This window comes from Chiloscyllium plagiosum, unplaced genomic scaffold (genome assembly GCF_037043375.1).
Source record: "Chiloscyllium plagiosum isolate Xiang-an unplaced genomic scaffold, Cpla_swu_hap1 HiC_scaffold_22, whole genome shotgun sequence".
Classification (NCBI taxonomy): Eukaryota; Metazoa; Chordata; class Chondrichthyes; order Orectolobiformes; family Hemiscylliidae; genus Chiloscyllium; species Chiloscyllium plagiosum.
In genome coordinates this window covers 57,518,266-57,537,706 of record NW_028270160.1, presented here as the reverse complement: position 1 = coordinate 57,537,706, position 19,441 = coordinate 57,518,266, and the positions used below count along the sequence as shown (strand labels likewise).

At 41.6% G+C, this 19,441-nt stretch overlaps 1 protein-coding gene across 1 annotated transcript in view; it reads left to right on the top strand.

Moving 5' to 3' along the window:
• LOC122561029 (transmembrane protein 26) overlaps nt 1–18,125 on the top strand; it is a 48,667-nt gene extending 30,542 nt beyond the window's left edge. Inside the window, exons 2-6 of the mRNA XM_043712323.2 lie at nt 6,191–6,320; nt 11,324–11,389; nt 12,451–12,656; nt 12,741–12,817; nt 15,165–18,125. Coding sequence (XP_043568258.1) covers nt 6,191–6,320; nt 11,324–11,389; nt 12,451–12,656; nt 12,741–12,817; nt 15,165–15,499 — 814 coding nt within the window. The 3' untranslated portion in view covers nt 15,500–18,125. The remainder of the gene's footprint in view (nt 1–6,190; nt 6,321–11,323; nt 11,390–12,450; nt 12,657–12,740; nt 12,818–15,164) is intronic.
• The last annotated feature ends 1,316 nt before the right edge of the window (nt 18,126–19,441 follow it).

The following is a 19,441-nucleotide window of genomic DNA, read 5'->3' as shown; positions in this document are numbered from 1 at the left end:
CAATTTCATTGGTCAAACCACTCAAGGTTAAGCAAAACACACTTTTAATTTTCCAGTACAATTAAAATATAGACAGAAATGAAATGAAAAGAATAGGCTTAACTGTAACTTTATCAAAATGCTTAATAATTAATGTGAATATATGTCAATATATTCACATTAATTATTACTAATTATCTGTTCCCATATAGTAAATCCCATAAACATACCCTTGTCAAAGGCAAATTCAGTAATATAGACTGTCCCACATGCAATTCTAGCAACAGGAAAAGAGCATTTAGCCGCAACAAAGAGAGGAAAAACAGCTTCCTCATCCAGGTTCATGACGTTATCAGCTGCTAATGAAAAACTAAAACTAAAAATCCTGGTTCAGTGGGAGCTTGCTCCAACCATTAAAGCTGCTTCTGTTATAGAGTCATAGAGATGTACAGCATGGAAACAGACCTTTCGGACCAATTCAGCCACGCCGATCAGATATTCCCAACCTAATCTAGTCCCACCTGCCAGCACCTGGCTCATATCCCTCCAAACCCTTCCTGTTCATTTACCCATCCAGATGCCTTTTAAATGTTGCAATCGTACCAGCCTCCACCACTTCCTCTTGCAGTTCATTCCATACACGTATCACCGTCTGTGTGAAAAAGTTGCTCCATAGGTCTCAAGTTTTGATTCATTAATATGTAAATCCCAGAACTTCTGGAATTCGCATATTAATGAAAGAAGTTTTGGGATTTACATATTAATGAGTCAAAACCTGCAACCCCATTTTAAAAGATGAAAGACTTAACAGCAATCAAAGTTTGTTCAATACATCGCATCAGTTATATGACACTATGATCCTTTGCTATGAATTCTGTGTTCTATGATCCTGCACCACAGCTACCTGATGAAGGAGCAGTGCTTCGAAAGCTTGTACTTCCAAATAAATCTGTTGGACTATAACCTGGTGTTGTGTGATTTTTAACTTTGTCCACCCTAGTCCAACACTGGCACCTCCACACCATGAGTAACAATACAACCATTGTCTGATATCATAAAACCCTTTAGGGAAGGAGATCTGTCATCCTTAACTGGCCTGGTCTGGCCAGACCCACACAATGTGATTAACTCTTAACTGCCCCTTGAAACATCCTAGAAAGCAACTCAATTATATCAAAACTGATACAAAGAGTAAAGAAAAGAATGAAATGAGACAAATTACCATTTGTCAACCTGGACACTGGAAATGACAATGGCAAACTCAGCCTTGTTGACCGTCCATTTGATGGAAGCAATGAGGGTGGCAAGGAAGTACATTGTTCCCTGGGGTGGGGAATATCAATGTCCCATCACCATCAATGACGCTGCAGCAGCACTATTGATCGAGCTGGTCAGGTCCTAAAGGACTTAGCTGCTAGACTGGGTCTGTAGCAAGTGCTAAAGAACCAGAACAAGGACACTTTACCTCATCCTCATTGATCTCTCTGCTCAGATGCATCTTTCTATGCCAGTAATGGTAAAAGTGATCATTACAAAGTCTTTTTGGAGATGATATCCCGTTTTTACATTGAAGATTCAACCTATCATGTTGTATGGCACTATTGCTGTGCTAAATGGGAGTCTTCAAACAGACACAGAAACTCAAGACTGGCCATCCTTGAGGTGCTGTGGGCCATCAGCAGCAGAAGAATTGCATTCAACCATGATCTACAAATTCACAGTCAGGAATATCTCCCATTTTACCATTACCATCAAGATGGGAGATCAAGCTTAATTCAATGAAGAATGCAGGAGGGCTTGCCAGAAACAGCACCAGCATAAAATGACGTGTCAACCTGGTGAAGCAACCAAACAGAACAACTTGCACGCCAACCAGCATGAGCAGAAAGTGATCCTCTAACCAATGGATCAGATCTGAGCTCTGCAGTCCTGTCACATCCAGACATGAATGGTGGTGGACAATTATTCAACTCACAAGAGGAGCAGGTCCCAGAAATATCCCCTTCCTTAATTTTGGGGGAGCCCAGCACATCAGCATAAAAGACAAGGCTGGAGTATTTGCAACAATCTTCAGCTGGACGTGCTGACTGATCCAACTCAGTCTCCTCCAGAGGTCCCCACCGTCACAGAGACCAATCTTCAGCCAATTTTGATTCACTCCTCATGATTGCCCAGGTATGTCCTGTACACACAAAGGAACACACCTAAATTGGTCAATTACCATCCTGTTAGTCTCCCTTGATCCGTAGATTATAGAAGAGCTTGTTGACGGTGGCATTTTCAAAGTGTCTCTCACTGACACTGATTTCTGCCGGAGCCACTGAGCTCCTGACCTCATTACAACCTTGGTCCAAACATGGACAAAAGAGCTGAGGCAAGGTGAAGGTGAATGCCTTCGACACCAAGATCGCATTTGAACAAATCTAGCATCAACCAATATGGTTGACTCTTAACTGACATCTGGGCATCTGTGCAATAAATTCTGGCCTAGCCAGCAATGCACAAATCCCGTGAATGAATAGGAAAAAAAGGTGGCCTTAATGATACTGGAGTCACTGGGTATCAGGAGGAAAACTCTGTTGCCTGAAGATATAACTGGCACAAACAAAGAATCATTATGGTTGTAAATCATCTCCGCTCCAAGACATCTCTCTAAGTGTTCCTCAGGGTAGTGTTCTAGGTCCAAGCATTTTCCACTGCTTCATCAATGACCTTCCCTCCTTCATAAAGTCAGAAGTGGGGATGTTCACTAATGATTTCACAATGTACAACATGATTCACAATACCTCTGACACTGAAGCAATATCTTCAGGCATGGTAGGAAGAACCAGGAGGGGACATGAGAAGTTGTTGGCAGAAAGGATCAAGGAAAACCTTAAGGCCTTTATCAGTATATCAGGAATAAAAGAATGACTAGAGTAAGATTAGGGCCAATCAAAGATATTAGTGGACAGTTGTGTGTGGAATCTAAGGATGTAGGGGAAGTGCTTAACGAATACTTTTTGTCAGCATTCACATTGGAAAAGGACAATATTAATGAGAATATGGAAATACAGGTTACGAGATTAGATGGGATTGAGGTTGACAAAGAGGAGGTTTAAGCAATCTTGGAAGATCTGAAAATAGATAAGTCCCCAGGGCCGGATGGGATTTATCCACGGATTCTCTGGGAAGCCAGGGAGGAGATTGCAGAGCGTTTGGATTCAATCTTTATGTCATCCTTGTCAACAGGAGTAGTGCCAGAGACTGGAGGATAGCAAATGTTGTTCCCTTGTTAAGAAGGGGAGTCAAGACAAGCCTGGTAATTATAGGCAGTGAACTTTACTTCGATTGTGGGTAAGGTGGTGGAAAAGATTTATAAGAGATAGGATTTATAATCATTCGGAAAGGAATAATTTGATTAGAGATAGTCAACACGGTTTTGTGAAGGGTAGGTCATGCCTCACTAATGTTATTGAGTTCTTTGAGAAGGTGACCAGACAGGTGGATGAGGGTAAAGTGGTTGATGTGGTGTGTATGAACTTCAGTAACGTGTTTGATAAAGTTCCACATGGTAAGCTAACGCACAAAATTCGGAGTTTCGGGATTGAAGGTGATATAGCGGTTTGGATCAGAAATTGGCTAGCTGAAAGAAGACAGAGGGTGATGGTTGATGGGAAATGTTCATCCTGGAGCTCAGTTACCAGTGGTATGCCGCAAGGATCTATTTTGGGACCACTGCTGTTTGTTAATTTTATAAATGATCTGGATGTGAGTGTAGAAGGATGGGTTAGTAAATTTGTGGATGACACTAAGGTAGGCAGAGTTATGGAGAGTGCCAGAGGATGTTGTGGGTTACAGAGGGACATAATTAAGATGCAGAGCTGGGCTGAAGAGGTGGCGAATGGAGTTTAATGCGGAAAAGTGTGAGATAGTTCACTTAGGAAGAAATAACAGGAATGCAGAGTACTGGGCTAATGGTAAAATTCTTGGCAGTGTAGATGAACAGATCTTGGTGTCCAAGTGGATAAATCCCTGAAAGTTGCCACCGAGGTTGACAGGATTGTTAAGAAGGCATATGTTGTGTTGGTGTTTATTGGTAAGGGGATTGAGTTTCAGAGCCACAAGGTCATGCTTCAGCTGTACAGGACACTGGTAATGCCACACCTGGAGTATTGTGTGCAGGTCTGGTCAACGCATTATAGGAAAGATGTGAAAACTTTGGAAATTGTTGCCTGGATGTTGCCTGGTATGGAGGGAAGGTCTTATGAGCAAAGGCTGAGGGAACTGAGAATGTTTTCATTGGAGAGAAGAAGGTTGAGAGGTGACTTAATCGAGACATATAAGATAATCAGAGGGTTAGATAGGGTGGACAGTGAGAGCCTTTTTCCTCGGATGGTAAAGGCTAACATGAGGAGACGTAGCTTTAACTTGAGGGGTGATAGATAAAGGACAGATATTAAGAGTAGTTTCTTCACTCAGAGAGTAGTAGGGAGTGGAACAGCCTGCCTGCAACAGGAGTAGACTCGCTGACGTTAAAGGCACTTAAATGGGCATTAGGCATACATATGGATAATAATGGAACGGTGTAGGTTAGATGGGCATCAGATTATTTTCACAGGCTGACGCAACATTGAGGGCTGAAAGGCCTGTACTACGCTGTAACGTTCTATGTTCTATGTAATACACCCTCAAGTGTCGCCTCATCAATATCCTGTATAACTGCAGCATAACTTGCCAACTTCTATACTCAGTGTTCTGACTGATGAAGGCCTGTGTGCTAAAAGCCTTCTTCACTGCCCTGTCTATCTGTGTCTTCACTTTCAGAGAACTGTGCACCTGAACTCCAAGGTTTCACTACACTCCTTAAGGCCCTACCATTCACCATGAAATTCCTACCTTGATTTGATTTTACAAAATGCAAGATCTCACATTTATCTATTAAATTCCATTTGCCATTTCTCGGCCCACTTCCTCAGCTATCAAGGTCCTGCTGCAATTTCTGAAAACCTTCCTCACTGTCTACGTTACCACTTATTTTAGTGTCATCTGCAAACTTACCAGTGATGCCTTGAACATTCTCATCCAAATCATTGATATAGATAACAAGCAGCAATGGGCTCAGCATTCTCCATTGTTGGAAAATCCCATCTGGTTCATTGATGTCCTTTAGAAAGAGGAAACTCCATCCTCACCTAATCTGATTCCAGACCCAAAGCAATGTGGTTGACTCCTAACAGTTAAGGATAGGTAGTAAATGCTGGCCTAGCCAGTGCTGACCTCATCCTGTGAATAGATAAACAAAAAGCAAAGTACTGTGAATGCTGGAGATGTGAAATAATAACTGGAAATAGTGGAGAAACACTGTAGGTCTGGCAGCATCTGTGGAGAATGTTTCAACTCCACTATAACTCTTCATTGAGCTAAGGGCAATAGTTGGGAAGCTCATTTTAGCCCTATTGTTTAACACAACATTATCATATGAATTTGTGTAAAGTTGTTCTTTGGGTCACACTGAAGGTGGATTTCCTGTTTGGAGTGGCTCAAATATCCAAAAATACAAACACATTTCCTGAAGCATTCTAACATAGATCACAACTACAACTTGTATTTATGCATCATAGTAAATGGCTCAATTTGCTTGATTAGAGACAAAATAAAATGCAGATGTTGGAATCCAAGGCAGGACACAGAGAGAACACAGCAAGCCAGGCAGTATCAGGAGGTGGAGACATTAACATTTCAGGTGTAGCCCTTCTTCAGGACTGGGAGTGGCAGTAAGGGAAGCTTCAGATAAAGGGATTGGGGCAGATAGCAGCAACATCGAACAAATGTCTGATTGATCTGCATCAAGTTCTACTAGGACAGGTGAGCTTTGTCTAAGAGGTTAGATTTAAGACAGTGCCTTCAAAGAGGAGGGAGCGATAGAGATGCAGCGAGATTTACAGATGGAATCTCTGAGTATACTAAACACCTCACTGTGAAACAAGCTGTATAGTTGATTTGAAGTAATTTATCAAGTCTCCAACTGAGCAGAACTGTAAATGTATCATTAATGTATCGAAGGTACATTTTAGAATTGATAAATGAAGTAATCAACTTTACAAATTGGATTCCGCCACACAATTTATAAGGAAAGATGCATGAATAAAAATTGGCACTGGAAAGACAGGAATGATTATTAATTATTCTCTTAATGTACTCTAATATATTTGTTTGTTCATTTGGACAGATTTTCTCCAGCACTGTTTTTTTATCTGATCAATATAATACCTCCAGTGTGGATGCTTGAACTGTATCAGCTTGATAAACGGATACACAGTGAAGAATGTAGGTCAATGAACTCCTCTATGAAGTGCACGGTATGGATACCTACTTATTTGCACGATAGATGCTGATATTTCATTGACTGAACTTGTGTTCCAGGACATCTCTATAGGGGTTCCTCAGGGTTGTCCCCTGACCCAACCATCTTCAGCCACTTCATCAAGGAACCTTCCTTCCATCATGAGGACAGAAGTGGGGATGTTCACTGATAATTGCACAATTTTCAGCATTATGCCCTCCATCTTAGACACTGATGCAGCTCAGACAACGTCCAGGCTTGGGCTTATAAGTGACATTTGTCAAACATTAGAGAATCTAACCACGTCCCCGTTCAATGGCAGTACCATTGCTGAGTCTCCCATCATCAACGCCCTTAGGATTACAATTGGTTAGAAATGGAACTGGACTACCCATATAAATACAATGGCTACAAGAACAGAGTCTAAGATTCTGCAGCACCTCACCTCTTGTCTCGCCATAGCCTATCCACTATTTACAAGGTACGAGTCAGGAGTGTGATGGATTATTTTCCACTCATTTGGATAATTGCAACTCCAACCCCACTCAAGAAGTCCAACACCCATCCACCCATTGACACCCATGTGGTGTGGGTAAACCCATAGTGCAGTTTGGGAGGGAGTTCCAGGATTTTGACCATGCAACAGTGAAGGAATGGTGATACAATTCCAAGTCAAGATGGAGTGCAATTTTGGGGGAATCTTGCATATGTTAATGTTTCCATGCAACTACTGCACTTGTCTTTCTAAGTGCTAGAGGTCATGGGTTTGGAAGATCCTGTTGAAGGAGCCTTGGCATGTTGCTACAGTTTATTTTGAGACACTGTTGCTACTGTGCATTGGTAGTGAAGCAGTAAACATTGAAGGTGGACAACATAATGCCAGCAGACATTCAGGTTTTGACTTGAATTATGTCAAGCTTCTTGAGGACCTGTACCCATCCAGACAAGTGGAGAGTATCCAATTGCACTCCTGGCTTGTGTCTTGTAGATAGTGGGTGAGTTAGTTGCTGCAGAATTCCCAGCCTCTGATTTACTCTACTTGCCTTAGTTTCTCATTGGCTTAGGTTTAGGCTTTTGGTCAACGGTAACTGGCCCTGCTTCCAAGGCTATTAATCTAGGAGATTCAGTGAACATTAAGGCTAGTTGGCTCAACGCTGTCCTGTTGAAGATGGTCATTGCCAGTCATTTGTGTGGTATGAATGTGTTTTCTGCTATCACTATGCATGAACATTTCAACACACTCCTAGTTGGTCTCCCATACTGTACCTGCGGTGAGTTTCAGTTCAGCTAAAACTCTGCTGTTGGTCTGCTAACGTGCGTCAAGTTCTGTTCAGCTATCACCCTTGTGCTCACTGAGCTAAATTAGTTCACAAACAATCAGCACCTCAATTTATAAATTCTTTATCCTTGTTTTTAATCCCTCCATGGCTTTGTCTCTCATTATCCATGTAGTTTCCTTGAATTCTGTAATTCTCCAGACTATCTGTACGGATCTGTGAGGCTCTTGAGCTACCTCATTTTAACTGCAACACAATTATTTGCCTTGCCTTGCTCCTAAGCTAACTAAGCCACTCTTTAATCCTTTTCTAAAACCTTTCTGTTCCACCAAGCTTTTGGCTATCTCCTCTGATATCATCTTACATGGTTGTGTCAAATCTGTCACTGTGATGAAGCACCTTGGGCTATTTTATTACATTAGAGGCACCATATAGATAGGATTTGTAGCTCACCTTCCAGCAGCTTTCCCACACTGGCAACTCACCAAAAGACTTGGCATTAAACATGCAGAGCAACGTGAAATTCTTCAAGTTACCCATAGGTACCCAATATATCCACCAGCTAAATTTCAGGCTTACCCATTCTAATGGGTGTACTTTTAATGGTACAATAAAACTTAATTATTGCTGAACCAACTCACTATAGCTCTGAAAAATAACTTTTACAAGTGTGAAGACTAATTTATTGTTGAAAAAATATTTTTCTGTTTCCTCTAACACTTATATTATCTTCTTTATTTCTCTTATATAACTTATTTGGCATTGAATTAAAAATTCCAACATATATTGGCAGACATTTCAGTGCTCATAATAGAAGTGCTATCTGTCTGCCTTGTTCTTCATTATTGACCATAAAATGCCATGATATGTTTTGAATGTATATGCTTTTCAATGAGTTAAGTCCAGCTGAAAGGTGCAATGCTGACATTTCACCCAAACTAATTAGACTGTAAAGGGGAAGAAGATATGCCTGAATTATATTATTCCCTGGTTTGACCAGATCTGAAGTACTGCATTTAAGTCTAAGCATTAAACCTCAAGAAAAATTTTATTGGTGCCGGAAGATTCACGAGAATGAAACTATGGCCTAGTGGGTTAAATTATGAGGTGGTGCAAGTCTATCGTGAATCGATGAGTTTAGAAGATTGAGGGATGATCTGTTTGAGGTGTTTCAAACATTAAAAGGTTTTATCAGGGTAAAGTTATGGAAAAATGGTTTCCTCTGTCCAGCAACACAGCCACAGAGTTCTGAAGAAAATTCATTTTCAACATGGAACATTAATTCTGTTTCTCTCTCCACAGGTGCTGCCAGACCTGATGGGATTTTCTAACGTTTACTGCTTTTATTATCACAGCCACTATGTCAAGATACCTGCATATGCATATCTGCATAAGATACCCATTACAAAATCTTTAATTTACATACAGAAACATCAGAATATATAGTAACAGGAGTGGATCATTGTCTCTTGTCTCTCAGCCAATTTCCTAAATAGGCCAATAATTTGCTTTCAGTTCCATGAATTTCCACTTTAGCTGATAAAAATAGGTGGCCTGTTTAAATTAAATACACAGTCCTCTGTTCTTTTTTAAAAAAAAATTCAGATTCCTCATGCATTATTCACAAACATATGCTCTCCGACCAGTTGAGCATTTTCAGGATATGATCAGTCATCCTATCCTCAATTACTGGTTCTAACAATTTCCTGACAACGAATACCAGATTATCTGGCCTACATTTTAAATGACTGATTTCACTCTCACTTTTATTAAGTAGCAAAGTGGTATGGGCAGTTTTCCCATCCAAAGGAAAGGTTCCTTCTTTCCAACCTGCTGATTCATTCAATTCACGCTCATCTTTGGTACTGATTCAATCATGTGTATTTAACTAATGTATCTTGTATCCTACTCAGATTCCACAAACTACAAAAGAATATGTAACTATGCCAGTTGAGATGCTCATTACCAGTAGCAAAGATCCAAGATGGTTCTAATAATTGGTACAGGAGTTTAAATGCACACAACATTAGATTAGGCTATGAACAAAACTGATGAAAACTGGTTCCCAATCATATGGGGTGGCACAGTGGCTCAGTGGTTAGCACTGCTGCCTCACATTGCTCGGGACCTGGGTTTGATTGGAGCCTTGGGTGACTGTCTGTTTGGCACATTCACCCAGTGTCTGCATGGGTTTCCTCTGGGTGCCCTGGTTTCCTCCCACAATCCAAACACGTGCAGGTTTGGCGGATTAGCCAAGCTAAATATTCCCGTAGTGACCAGGGATGTGCAGGCTAAGTTGGTTAGTCTCTGGGATTTGAGATAGGGTTTCCAGCCTTGGCCTAAAGAATCTGGGTTCTGCTCCACTAGACTTCGGTTGTCAGGTGTTTAGTGGCTTAACTGTTTGTCACAGGGTTAGGAAATTACAGGGCAGGCAGCCTGATATGCAGTCAGGATGGGCAAGTCAGTGAGAAGCTTGAACCAGGTGGTCACTGCACCACACAGGGAACAATAAGGATGGCAAGCTGACCTTTGAGGTTAAGGAGGTATGGGATACAGGGAAATCTGGCTGTCTGGATACAGAATTTGCTGGCCCACGGTGGTGGTAGATGAAAAAGTATATAGCCTGGAGTTTGGTGACCAGTGGTGTTCCGCAGGGTCGGTTCTGGGACCTCTGCTCTTTGTGATTTTTATAAATGACTGGGATGAGGAAGTGGAAGGGTGGGTTAGTAGGTTTGCTCATGACACGAAGGTTAGTGGAGTGGTGGGTAGTGTGGAGGGCTGTTGTATGTTGCAATGGGACATTGACAGGATGCAGAGCTGGGCTGAGAAGTGGCAGATGGAGTTCATCCTGAAAAAGTGTGAAGTGATTCACTTTGGACGGTCGAGTTTGAATGCTGAATACAGGGTTAAAGGCAGGATTCTTGGCAGTGTGGAGGAACAGAGGCATCTTGGGGTCCACATCCGTAGATCCCTCCAAGCTGCCACCCATGTTGATGGGTTGTTAAGAATGTGTATGGCTTTCATTAGCAGGGGGATTGAGTTTAAGAGGTGCGAAGTAATACTGCACCTCTATAAAGCCCTGGTCAGACCCACACTTGGAATATTGTGTTCAGTTGTGGTCGCCTCATTATAGGAAGGATGTGGAAGCTTTAGAGAGAGTGCAGAGGAGATTCACCAGGATGCTGCCTGGACTGGAGGGTATGTCTTATGAAGAAATGTTGAGGGAGCTAGGGCTTTTCTCATTGGAGTGAAGAAGGATGAGAGGTGACATGATAGAGGTGTACAAAATAATGAGAGGTATAGGTAGAGTGGATAGCCAGAGATTTTTTCCCAGGGATGTTTTGTGGAGATGTCAGAGGTAGGTTCTTTACACAGAGACTGGTGGGTGCATGGAATGCACTGCTAGCAGTGGTAGTAGAGTCAGAGACATTAGGGATATTTAAGTGACTTTTGGATTGGCACATGGATGATAGTAAATTGAAGGGTATGTAGGTTAGTTTGATCTTAGATTAGGATAAAATGTCTGCACAAGATCTAGGGCTGAAGGGCCTATAGTGTGCTGAACAAATATATTTTTTAAAATCCTAGGACTGAAGGAACCCCTGAATCTTATCCTGTGTCCAGTGGTTTGTCATTTATTCTCTGACTCATACCCAGAGGTATTGTGGAGTTAACACTTTGAGCCTACAGTTCTTTCCAAAGTTGCAAACAGTATCGATAACATGTGAAAATTAATTTGCAGCATTTTGTCCAATCAACTGAAGCACCAACTATAAGGCTCAGGAATTCCAGTAACACTATCAATGTGGTAAATCTTTTCGCTTTTAAAGTTTTAGTGACGATCTGTAGCTCGGGTTGTGGTTGGAGTTGTTGGTCGGTTCAGTGAGCTGGTTGGTATTTTTGCAAATGTTTCATCCCCACCTGAGTGACATCCTCAGCTCTGTGTAACCTCGGGATGAAGCGCTGTTGTTGTGATCAGCCCAGAATTTATACGGTTGTGTCTGTCATGGCAGGTGGCTCTATTTCTGGCTTTGTGCTGCAATAGTCTGTAGGTGGGGTCGATTCCAGCATGTTTGTTTGTGGCATCAGTGGATAAACACCAGGCCTGCAGGAATTCCTGAACTTGTCTTTGTTTTGCCTGTCCCAATATTCTAACGTTGTCCCAGCTGAAATGGTGTCCTTCATTGTCAATGTGTATTGACATGAGGGAAAACTAGTTGTGCCGTTTTGTTGCAAGCTAATGCTCGTGTTTTCAGGTGGCGAGAATACCAGAATTTCACCACCAGAAAACGCGAGCATCAGCTTGCAACAAAATGGCACGACCAGTTCTCCCTCATGTCAATACACGCTGACAATGAAAGACACCATTTCAACTGGGACAACATTAGAATACTGGGATAGGCAAAACAAAGACAAGCTCAGGAATTCTGGAGGCCTGGTGTTTACCCACTGGTGCCACAAACAAACATGTTGAAATCGACCCCATCTACAGACTACTGCAGTGCAAAGCAACAGCGCTCCATCCAGAGGCTACACAGCGCTGAAGATGTCACCCCCCCCCGAAGGGGGAGGAAACATTTGCAAAAAAAAATCAAGCAAACCAACAACTCCATTTTGCTTTTACTTTACATATTTCCAACCATTATGATTATGAATTTCATCTCATTTCGATATTTCCTAATGCCAGTAAATAAATCATATCAGTAAAACAAATTTGCACAATCAAAAATCTGCCTTGCAACCTCAGATTTTTGTCTGATTTTATTCCTTAGTTTTACTGGATCTGTGGACATAAGTTGAAATTGCATTTATCTCTTGAATCTCTGACATACATTGTTGAGTGACGTCTTCCTTTAAATGCTTTTACAGGTCATTGACTTTTTGAATAGCACACTTGACTGGACACTTGGCTTTCACCAGACGCTTATGATTCTGCTCATTGTAGGGAAATGGATACTTCCGATGGGAGCGGGTGTCAGACGAGACCAGTTGTCCCAGCTCCTCCTGACGTTTGTAGGAATTGCGGCTGATATCTTAGAATTTAAGAGTGAAACCCTGTCAGAGAAAGGGGTCAGGTGAGCTTTGCATTCAGTGGAATATATCATCAGTGCAACAGGAATTTTGCCCCAATAATTAATGAGTTGTCACACTGATTTCAGATGCCATCCTGAATTGGTATATGCAATTCTGGCACTTTGGACATGGAGTATGTTGCAGTTCCCTTTGGACCTGACAGGTAAATCTTAATGGTGCTTTCTAGGTGAGGAGAAGCACTTTTCTCACTGGGGGTTGCGTGAAGATCTAAAATTTGAATTTAGGCTGTTGTCAGAAGTATATGTAGATTTTTATTAACCAGAAAGTGGCTTTTCAATTTAAACTAACACAACAAAATGGCTGAAAATAATGATTTAATTATGTGAACTTGCACTGATGTTTTGCTAAATTGGTTGTATTTAGAGATAGGAGAAAACAATGGAGTTTTCATAATATGAATCATAAGACAGTGATTTGGTATTTGAACTAACCTTGAACTGCTACCGTGACATGACTATTTATGTAATTAAGACCCCTTTCCCAGGGAATATCATTGGATTAGCCTGTTGTCAATCATGTCGCCACATTACAGTTGATTGGACTTTTCTTGTAATTAAGAACCCTTTCCCAGGAAATATCATTGGATTAACCTGCTATAAATCGTGTCAGCTTATTATATGAGATTGGTTTTTTCTTGTAATGAAGGCTATACTATCTCTTAAAAAAAGCATATAAATAATGTGTAATTTTCAAGTGTAATTGCGCCATTTCTCTGCGGAACACAGAAGCCTTTAACCCCCATGTTGCTGGACAAATCTGCGCCAGGCTGCCTTAATTTATTAAACTGGTAACCTTGCTTTAAACAGACTGTACTCCTAGTGATTCTTTTGACCGATCCCGAGACCGAGAGGCCCTGCAAGGAGGTCTAGATCTTCATGCGGAGAGGGGGGTGTGGGGGAATGGTGTTGTGAGTCTGTGGAACTTGCTTCATTAAGGCCTATGGGAGCAGAATCTTTAGCCATTTTTAAGCCAGAGGTAGATAAGTTCTTGATAAGTGAAGAGGGTGGAAGCGGTGGACAGGCAGGAATTGGAGTAATCATACCAGCCATGATCCTACTGAGTGGCGAAGCATGGACCGAATATCTGTAGAACTAAATAAAAAGGCATAAGAGTTATACTTCAGCTATACAAATCACAAAGTATAGAGTTAGGACATGGAGCTAAGATCACTGATAAATCGCAGTTTAATTGAAGAATCTTGAGGGGCATGGATAAGGTGAATAGCCAAGGTCTTTATCCTAGAGTAGGGGAGTCCAAACCTAGAGGCCATAGGTTTAATGTCAGAGGGGAAGGATTTAAAAGGAACGTGAGGGGCAACTGCTTGACGCAAAGAGCTGTGTGTGTACGGAATGAGCTGCCAGAGGAGGTGGTGGAGGTGGGTACAATTACAACATTTAAAAGGCATTTGGATGGGTTAATGAATAGGAAAGGTTTGGAGGGATATGGGCCAAATGGTGGCTGATGGGAGTAGGTCATTTTAGAATATCTGGTCAGCATGGATGAGATGGACCGAAAGGTTCTTCAATTAAACTGCGATTTATCAGTGATCTTAGCTCCATGTCCTAACCCTATACTTTGTGATTTGTATAGCTGAAGTATAACTCTTATGCCTTTTTATTTAGTTCTACAGATATTCGGTCCATGTTTCGCCACTCAGTAGGATCATGGCTGGTATGATTACTCCAATTCCTGCCTGTCCACCGCTTCCACCCTCTTCACTTATCAAGAACTTATCTACCTCTGGCTTAAAAATGGCTAAAGATTCTGCTCCCATAGGCCTTAATGAAGCAAGTTCCACAGACTCACAACACCATTCCCCCACACCCCCCTCTCCGCATGAAGATCTAGACCTCCTTGCAGGGCCTCTCGGTCTCGGGATCGGTCAAAAGAATCACTAGGAGTACAGTCTGTTTAAAGCAAGGTTACCAGTTTAATAAATTAAGGCAGCCTGGCGCAGATTTGTCCAGCAACATGGGGGTTAAAGGCTTCTGTGTTCCGCAGAGAAATGGCGTGATGTTTGTTAGTGACTTGCGTTTTTCTTTGTGGTATTAATTAGTGGATTGACGTGTTGACAGAGACGTACTTTTTTGATGTTTGGGATGTGCTGGGTCTTATTGTGTGTTGTGTGGTTTGAGATCCTGTACCACCTCAGAAGATGTGGTGTTTGAAGAATCTTGTCAGACGTAATGAATGAAGACCAGCACTCTGGCTTAACACACAGTGAAATTCTTGTGCAGAAAGGATATTGATGACCTTTTATTGTGTGGATTTCTAAGTCAATATAGTTTGTTGTGTGTATGGGGCCATCCACCCCACAGAAGGGTATGGGAGGAGAGTTCACATTGTGGCCTGACAGACCTAAACAGGCTGCATATTCTCCCATTATCTCATACTGTTCTTCCATGAGTGAGAAGATACAAAACAACAGCAGGAAAAACATGTTAATGTTGAAACAGTTGTACAATTGCTGTTTGTTCATCAAATTGCAGTGCTTCAGAAAACAGAGGAATCACACCCACATGAGGACAAGCCAACAAAGAATGTGCACAAACACAGTGCAGACCTCTGGAATATTACCATAAGTATATTTATACAAGACGGACCCTTCTTCATCTTCCGATTATTCTTGATGTTCCATAAAGAGATTGTTCATCAGATGCTGTTGTTCTTCACAATCAAGAATGCTCTTGTGCTGACCTTACAGATTTATCGGTTGGCCCTGATATATTTGGAAATGCGGCAGTCAAATGGGAGGCAACAACTGACACCCCCTGAGGACAATGTTCCCACGTGCAACACCGAGATGGGCGACATCGCTGAGTAGCTGTCCCTCTTCTTGCAGAAGAGGATTGAAAAGGGGTGACATTCGATTCACTCTTCAATACTGTCCTGGGAGTACCAGTGGAGATTTTGTGCTCAGATCTTTACAGTCAGCCTTGAACTCAGACTCTCCTGACTTCAGTTGGAAATTATGATGTGTATGGATTATTATATACAATATACCCGATTTCTTTTATCACAGAGTTATACAGCACGGAAACAGACCCTTCAGTCCAGGCCGACCATAATCCCAAACCGAACTAGTGCCACCTGCTCCTGGCCCATATGCCTCCAAACCTTTCCTAATCATGTATGTATCCAAATGTCTTTTAAATGTTGTAATTATACCCGCATTGACCACTTCCTCAGCAAACCACCCTCCTCTGTGTAAAGAAATTGCCCTCATGCTTTTTTTTAAATCTGCCTCCTCTCACCTTAAAAATGTGCCCCTTAGTCATGAAATTCCCCATCCCAGGGAAAAGATAGCTAGCATTAACTCTATCCTTATGCCTCATTATTCTATAAGCTTCTATAAGGTAGGCTCTCAATATCTTACGCTCCAGTGAGAAAAATCCCAGCCTATCCAGCCTTTCTTTATAAAACCTTCCATACCCAGCAACATCCTGGTAAACCTCTCCTGAGCTCTGTCCAGCTCAATGATATCCTACCTATAAATGAGCGACCAGAACTGGACACAGTACTGTAGAAGAGGCTTCACCAATGTCTTGTACAACGTCAACATGATTTCCCAACTCCTATACTCAAAGGACTGAGCAGTGAAGCCAAGCGTGCTAAACACCTTTTTAACCACCCTGTCTATATGCGATGCAAACTTCAACGAAATTTGAACCCCAAGATCCCTCTGTTCAACACTACCCAACACCCTACCAAATTTATCATGAGAAAATGTGCTCTGGAACACCCCATTCTCAAGATTTTGAATTAGAATCATTATTTCTTTATCGGGGTTCACAGATTGTACATGCGCGGTGATCAGACAGGAAGCTCAGAAAAGAAAGACAAACTTGTGTAGCTGCTGAGCAAAATAAGTGTTACATTCTGTACTTGCTCACGCTGTGCTACACCAAAGCAATGATTAGATGGAAACAATTCTATCATTGAATAATAGCATGTGCTGTATATTTTGTCAATGTTGTGAAACACATAGTATATCTTCTGAGCCAAGACAGCATGCATTCTGAGGAGAACAAACAAAACTTTGAAGTGATGCTTCAGTTTATTTTTTGACAACAAAAGGATACTAAAGAAACAGCAGTGGAGTAAAAAGTCCCAATTGAGTCCCTTTCTCCCACGAGTGAGCTGCTGGTCTCAGGAACAAAATTTGAGGGACAATGACTCTTATTGGGATTAATTGGCTTTATGGGAATCCTGTGGTGTTAGAATTACCTGAACAGTGGGGAGGGAAATTCATCCGGTCTGTTGACCCTGTCTTATGCCATGAATTCTGCAAAATCTAGACTTGATATTTCCTACTCCTCTGACTCTTTTGATCATATAACCTGCCATCACCACCAATACCCACCCTCACACCAACATCTTGTAATCTCCTGGGAAAATAAAAGATACAAAACAGGACCACGGTTAATAGGTGAAAAATGTACTCTGGAAAATTCCTCACTGATACTCACAGAGGAATAAAGCCAGTCCAGGAGATGACACTGTTCAATCAGAAGGTGAGAATTAAAATTATATTCAGTTAACAGGTCATCAGTATTTTTGCTTTATCACACTTAGCATATTGAACAGGAACATGCTCAAAGGTAAACATGTTTGTTCAGTTCCTCTTGTGGTATTTTTCACATGCAAGCTAACAAAACTAAACATTCCTTATGGAATATGAGTATCACTGGCAAGGCTGGTATTTAGTCACCCACACCTAGTTGCCCTAAAAGTGGTGGCAAGGTTTCCGTTGAGCCACCATGGTTCACGATTGCAGTGGTTAGAAGCAACGGAGTGACCAGCAGCCAGAGTAGGTAAGGATAGAGGGTTCCCTTCTGTAAAAACAGGGGTTCACAAAGCTTCTTAAAGCAGACCATTCACTTAAGTTTACAACAGGTGGAATGTAGAAGGAAGGCCAAGGGCTGACTGGAATGATTAAGTCTGGAAGTCACAAAATGTTACATTTCCAGATAAAAGAAATGTCTTTCCTGATAGTTAGATATTATGGGAGCACATAATGACTACAGTTAGCTTTATTTTCTGATACCAACAGCAGTGAATATTGAGACAGACAATTGCACAGAAAGTGTAAATTTCCAATGAGGAGGGTGGAACTGCCCAGCTATCTCTAAGAATGTCTCGGGCACTGACCTCTCCGTCAGAGACTTGGGCCCGTTGTCTGACCATTGTCCGATACTTAGCTGAACACTTAAGCTTGTACAATCCCATTGTAATTTTTTGTCATAGTTCACTACAAGCCTTTAAAAGCTGAGTAGAACACAGTGTTGTGACAGAGGTGATCACTCAGCTGTTTCTCCTTGCTACGGCTGTCTGTAGGTGGCAATATTGAGAGTTTTCTGGCATAGGAATACCCAGCTAAGAGGCCAGATGTTTATTTGAAAGTATTATCTTTTGGAGCGCTGCATCTTCATCAGGTAGCTGTGGAGCAGGATCATAAGGTACAGAATTTATAGCAAAAGATCACAGAGTCATGCATGCATGTCTGCTGAGTAGAGGCTGATAGCCAAGTTTGGTACCCATGAGGATGGCCGCAACTGGGACCTAGGGTTCATGTCACACTACAGGTGACCCCACTACACTATGCACACACACACACATACATGCACACTCTTACATACTCAGACACTCATGCCAACCCTCTCTCATACATGTGCTCTCTCTCAGGTACGTACATGTACACCCCCCCCACCGAGAGGTGCACACACACACAAACTCACACTTACATGCACGCACTTACACTCTCTCCCACACACATAGTCTCTCTCCTCCTCCTCCCCTCAGATGCACACACACACGTAAAACTCTGTGGGGTGAATTTGGATTTGCAGAATTGTAATTGCAGATACATTCTATTTTGTTCAAAAAGCACACAGCCTGCAGGCAGTCAATGCAAGCAGTCAATCCATGTAACATTTTGTAAATTCCTACTTTAGAGATAGAACCAGTCTGACTCAAGATGGAGATACAGACAGACTCTAACCTCACACCTTGAATACCTTGTCTGAGTTGAAATGTGGCCTTTTTTTAAATAAAACCTTAAGTTATCACAAGAATGTGATTTATGTTCTGGGGTTTACATATTAATGAACTGAAATTTGCAACCCATTCTAAAAGACTTAACAGCAATCGAGGTTTATTCAATATATCATATCAGTTGCATGCATGACACTGTGATCTTTTGCTATAAATTCTGTGCTTTATGATCCTGCTCCACAGCCAACTGATGAAGGAGTAGCAATCTGAAAGCTAGTACTTCAAATAAATCTGTTGGACTATAACCTGGTGTTGTGTGATTTTTAACTAGGAGGCCAGAAACAGAGCTGCTGTATCCTTCACAGTCCATGGTATGACCCCAATATCTTTGCATGTGCTGCCACCTGTATTTTGTAAGTGTGTGGGACTTCAGTGGCCCAGTGTAATGGAGGGTAGCCAATCTTTGATCAAATGAGAAGAATCTAGTGGCATAAACAAGATATAGTTTATTGCATTTCTGCAACTGTTTACAGATTATCAGATTATGTTTGATATTACTTCAAAGACTTTAGGCCTGTTTCCCATGACATCCTACTTCCCCAAGAGGTCCTCATGATATTGTCACAGTGGTTGGTGCTTATTATCTGCAATAAAGTATTAACCCTTTCAATCCCTTCCGAATATATATACAATGCTGCCCAGAAGACCTAACCGAGGGATGGCACTGCTTTTCATACGTCTTCGTTATTGGTCATTATCTTTACAGCCTTTA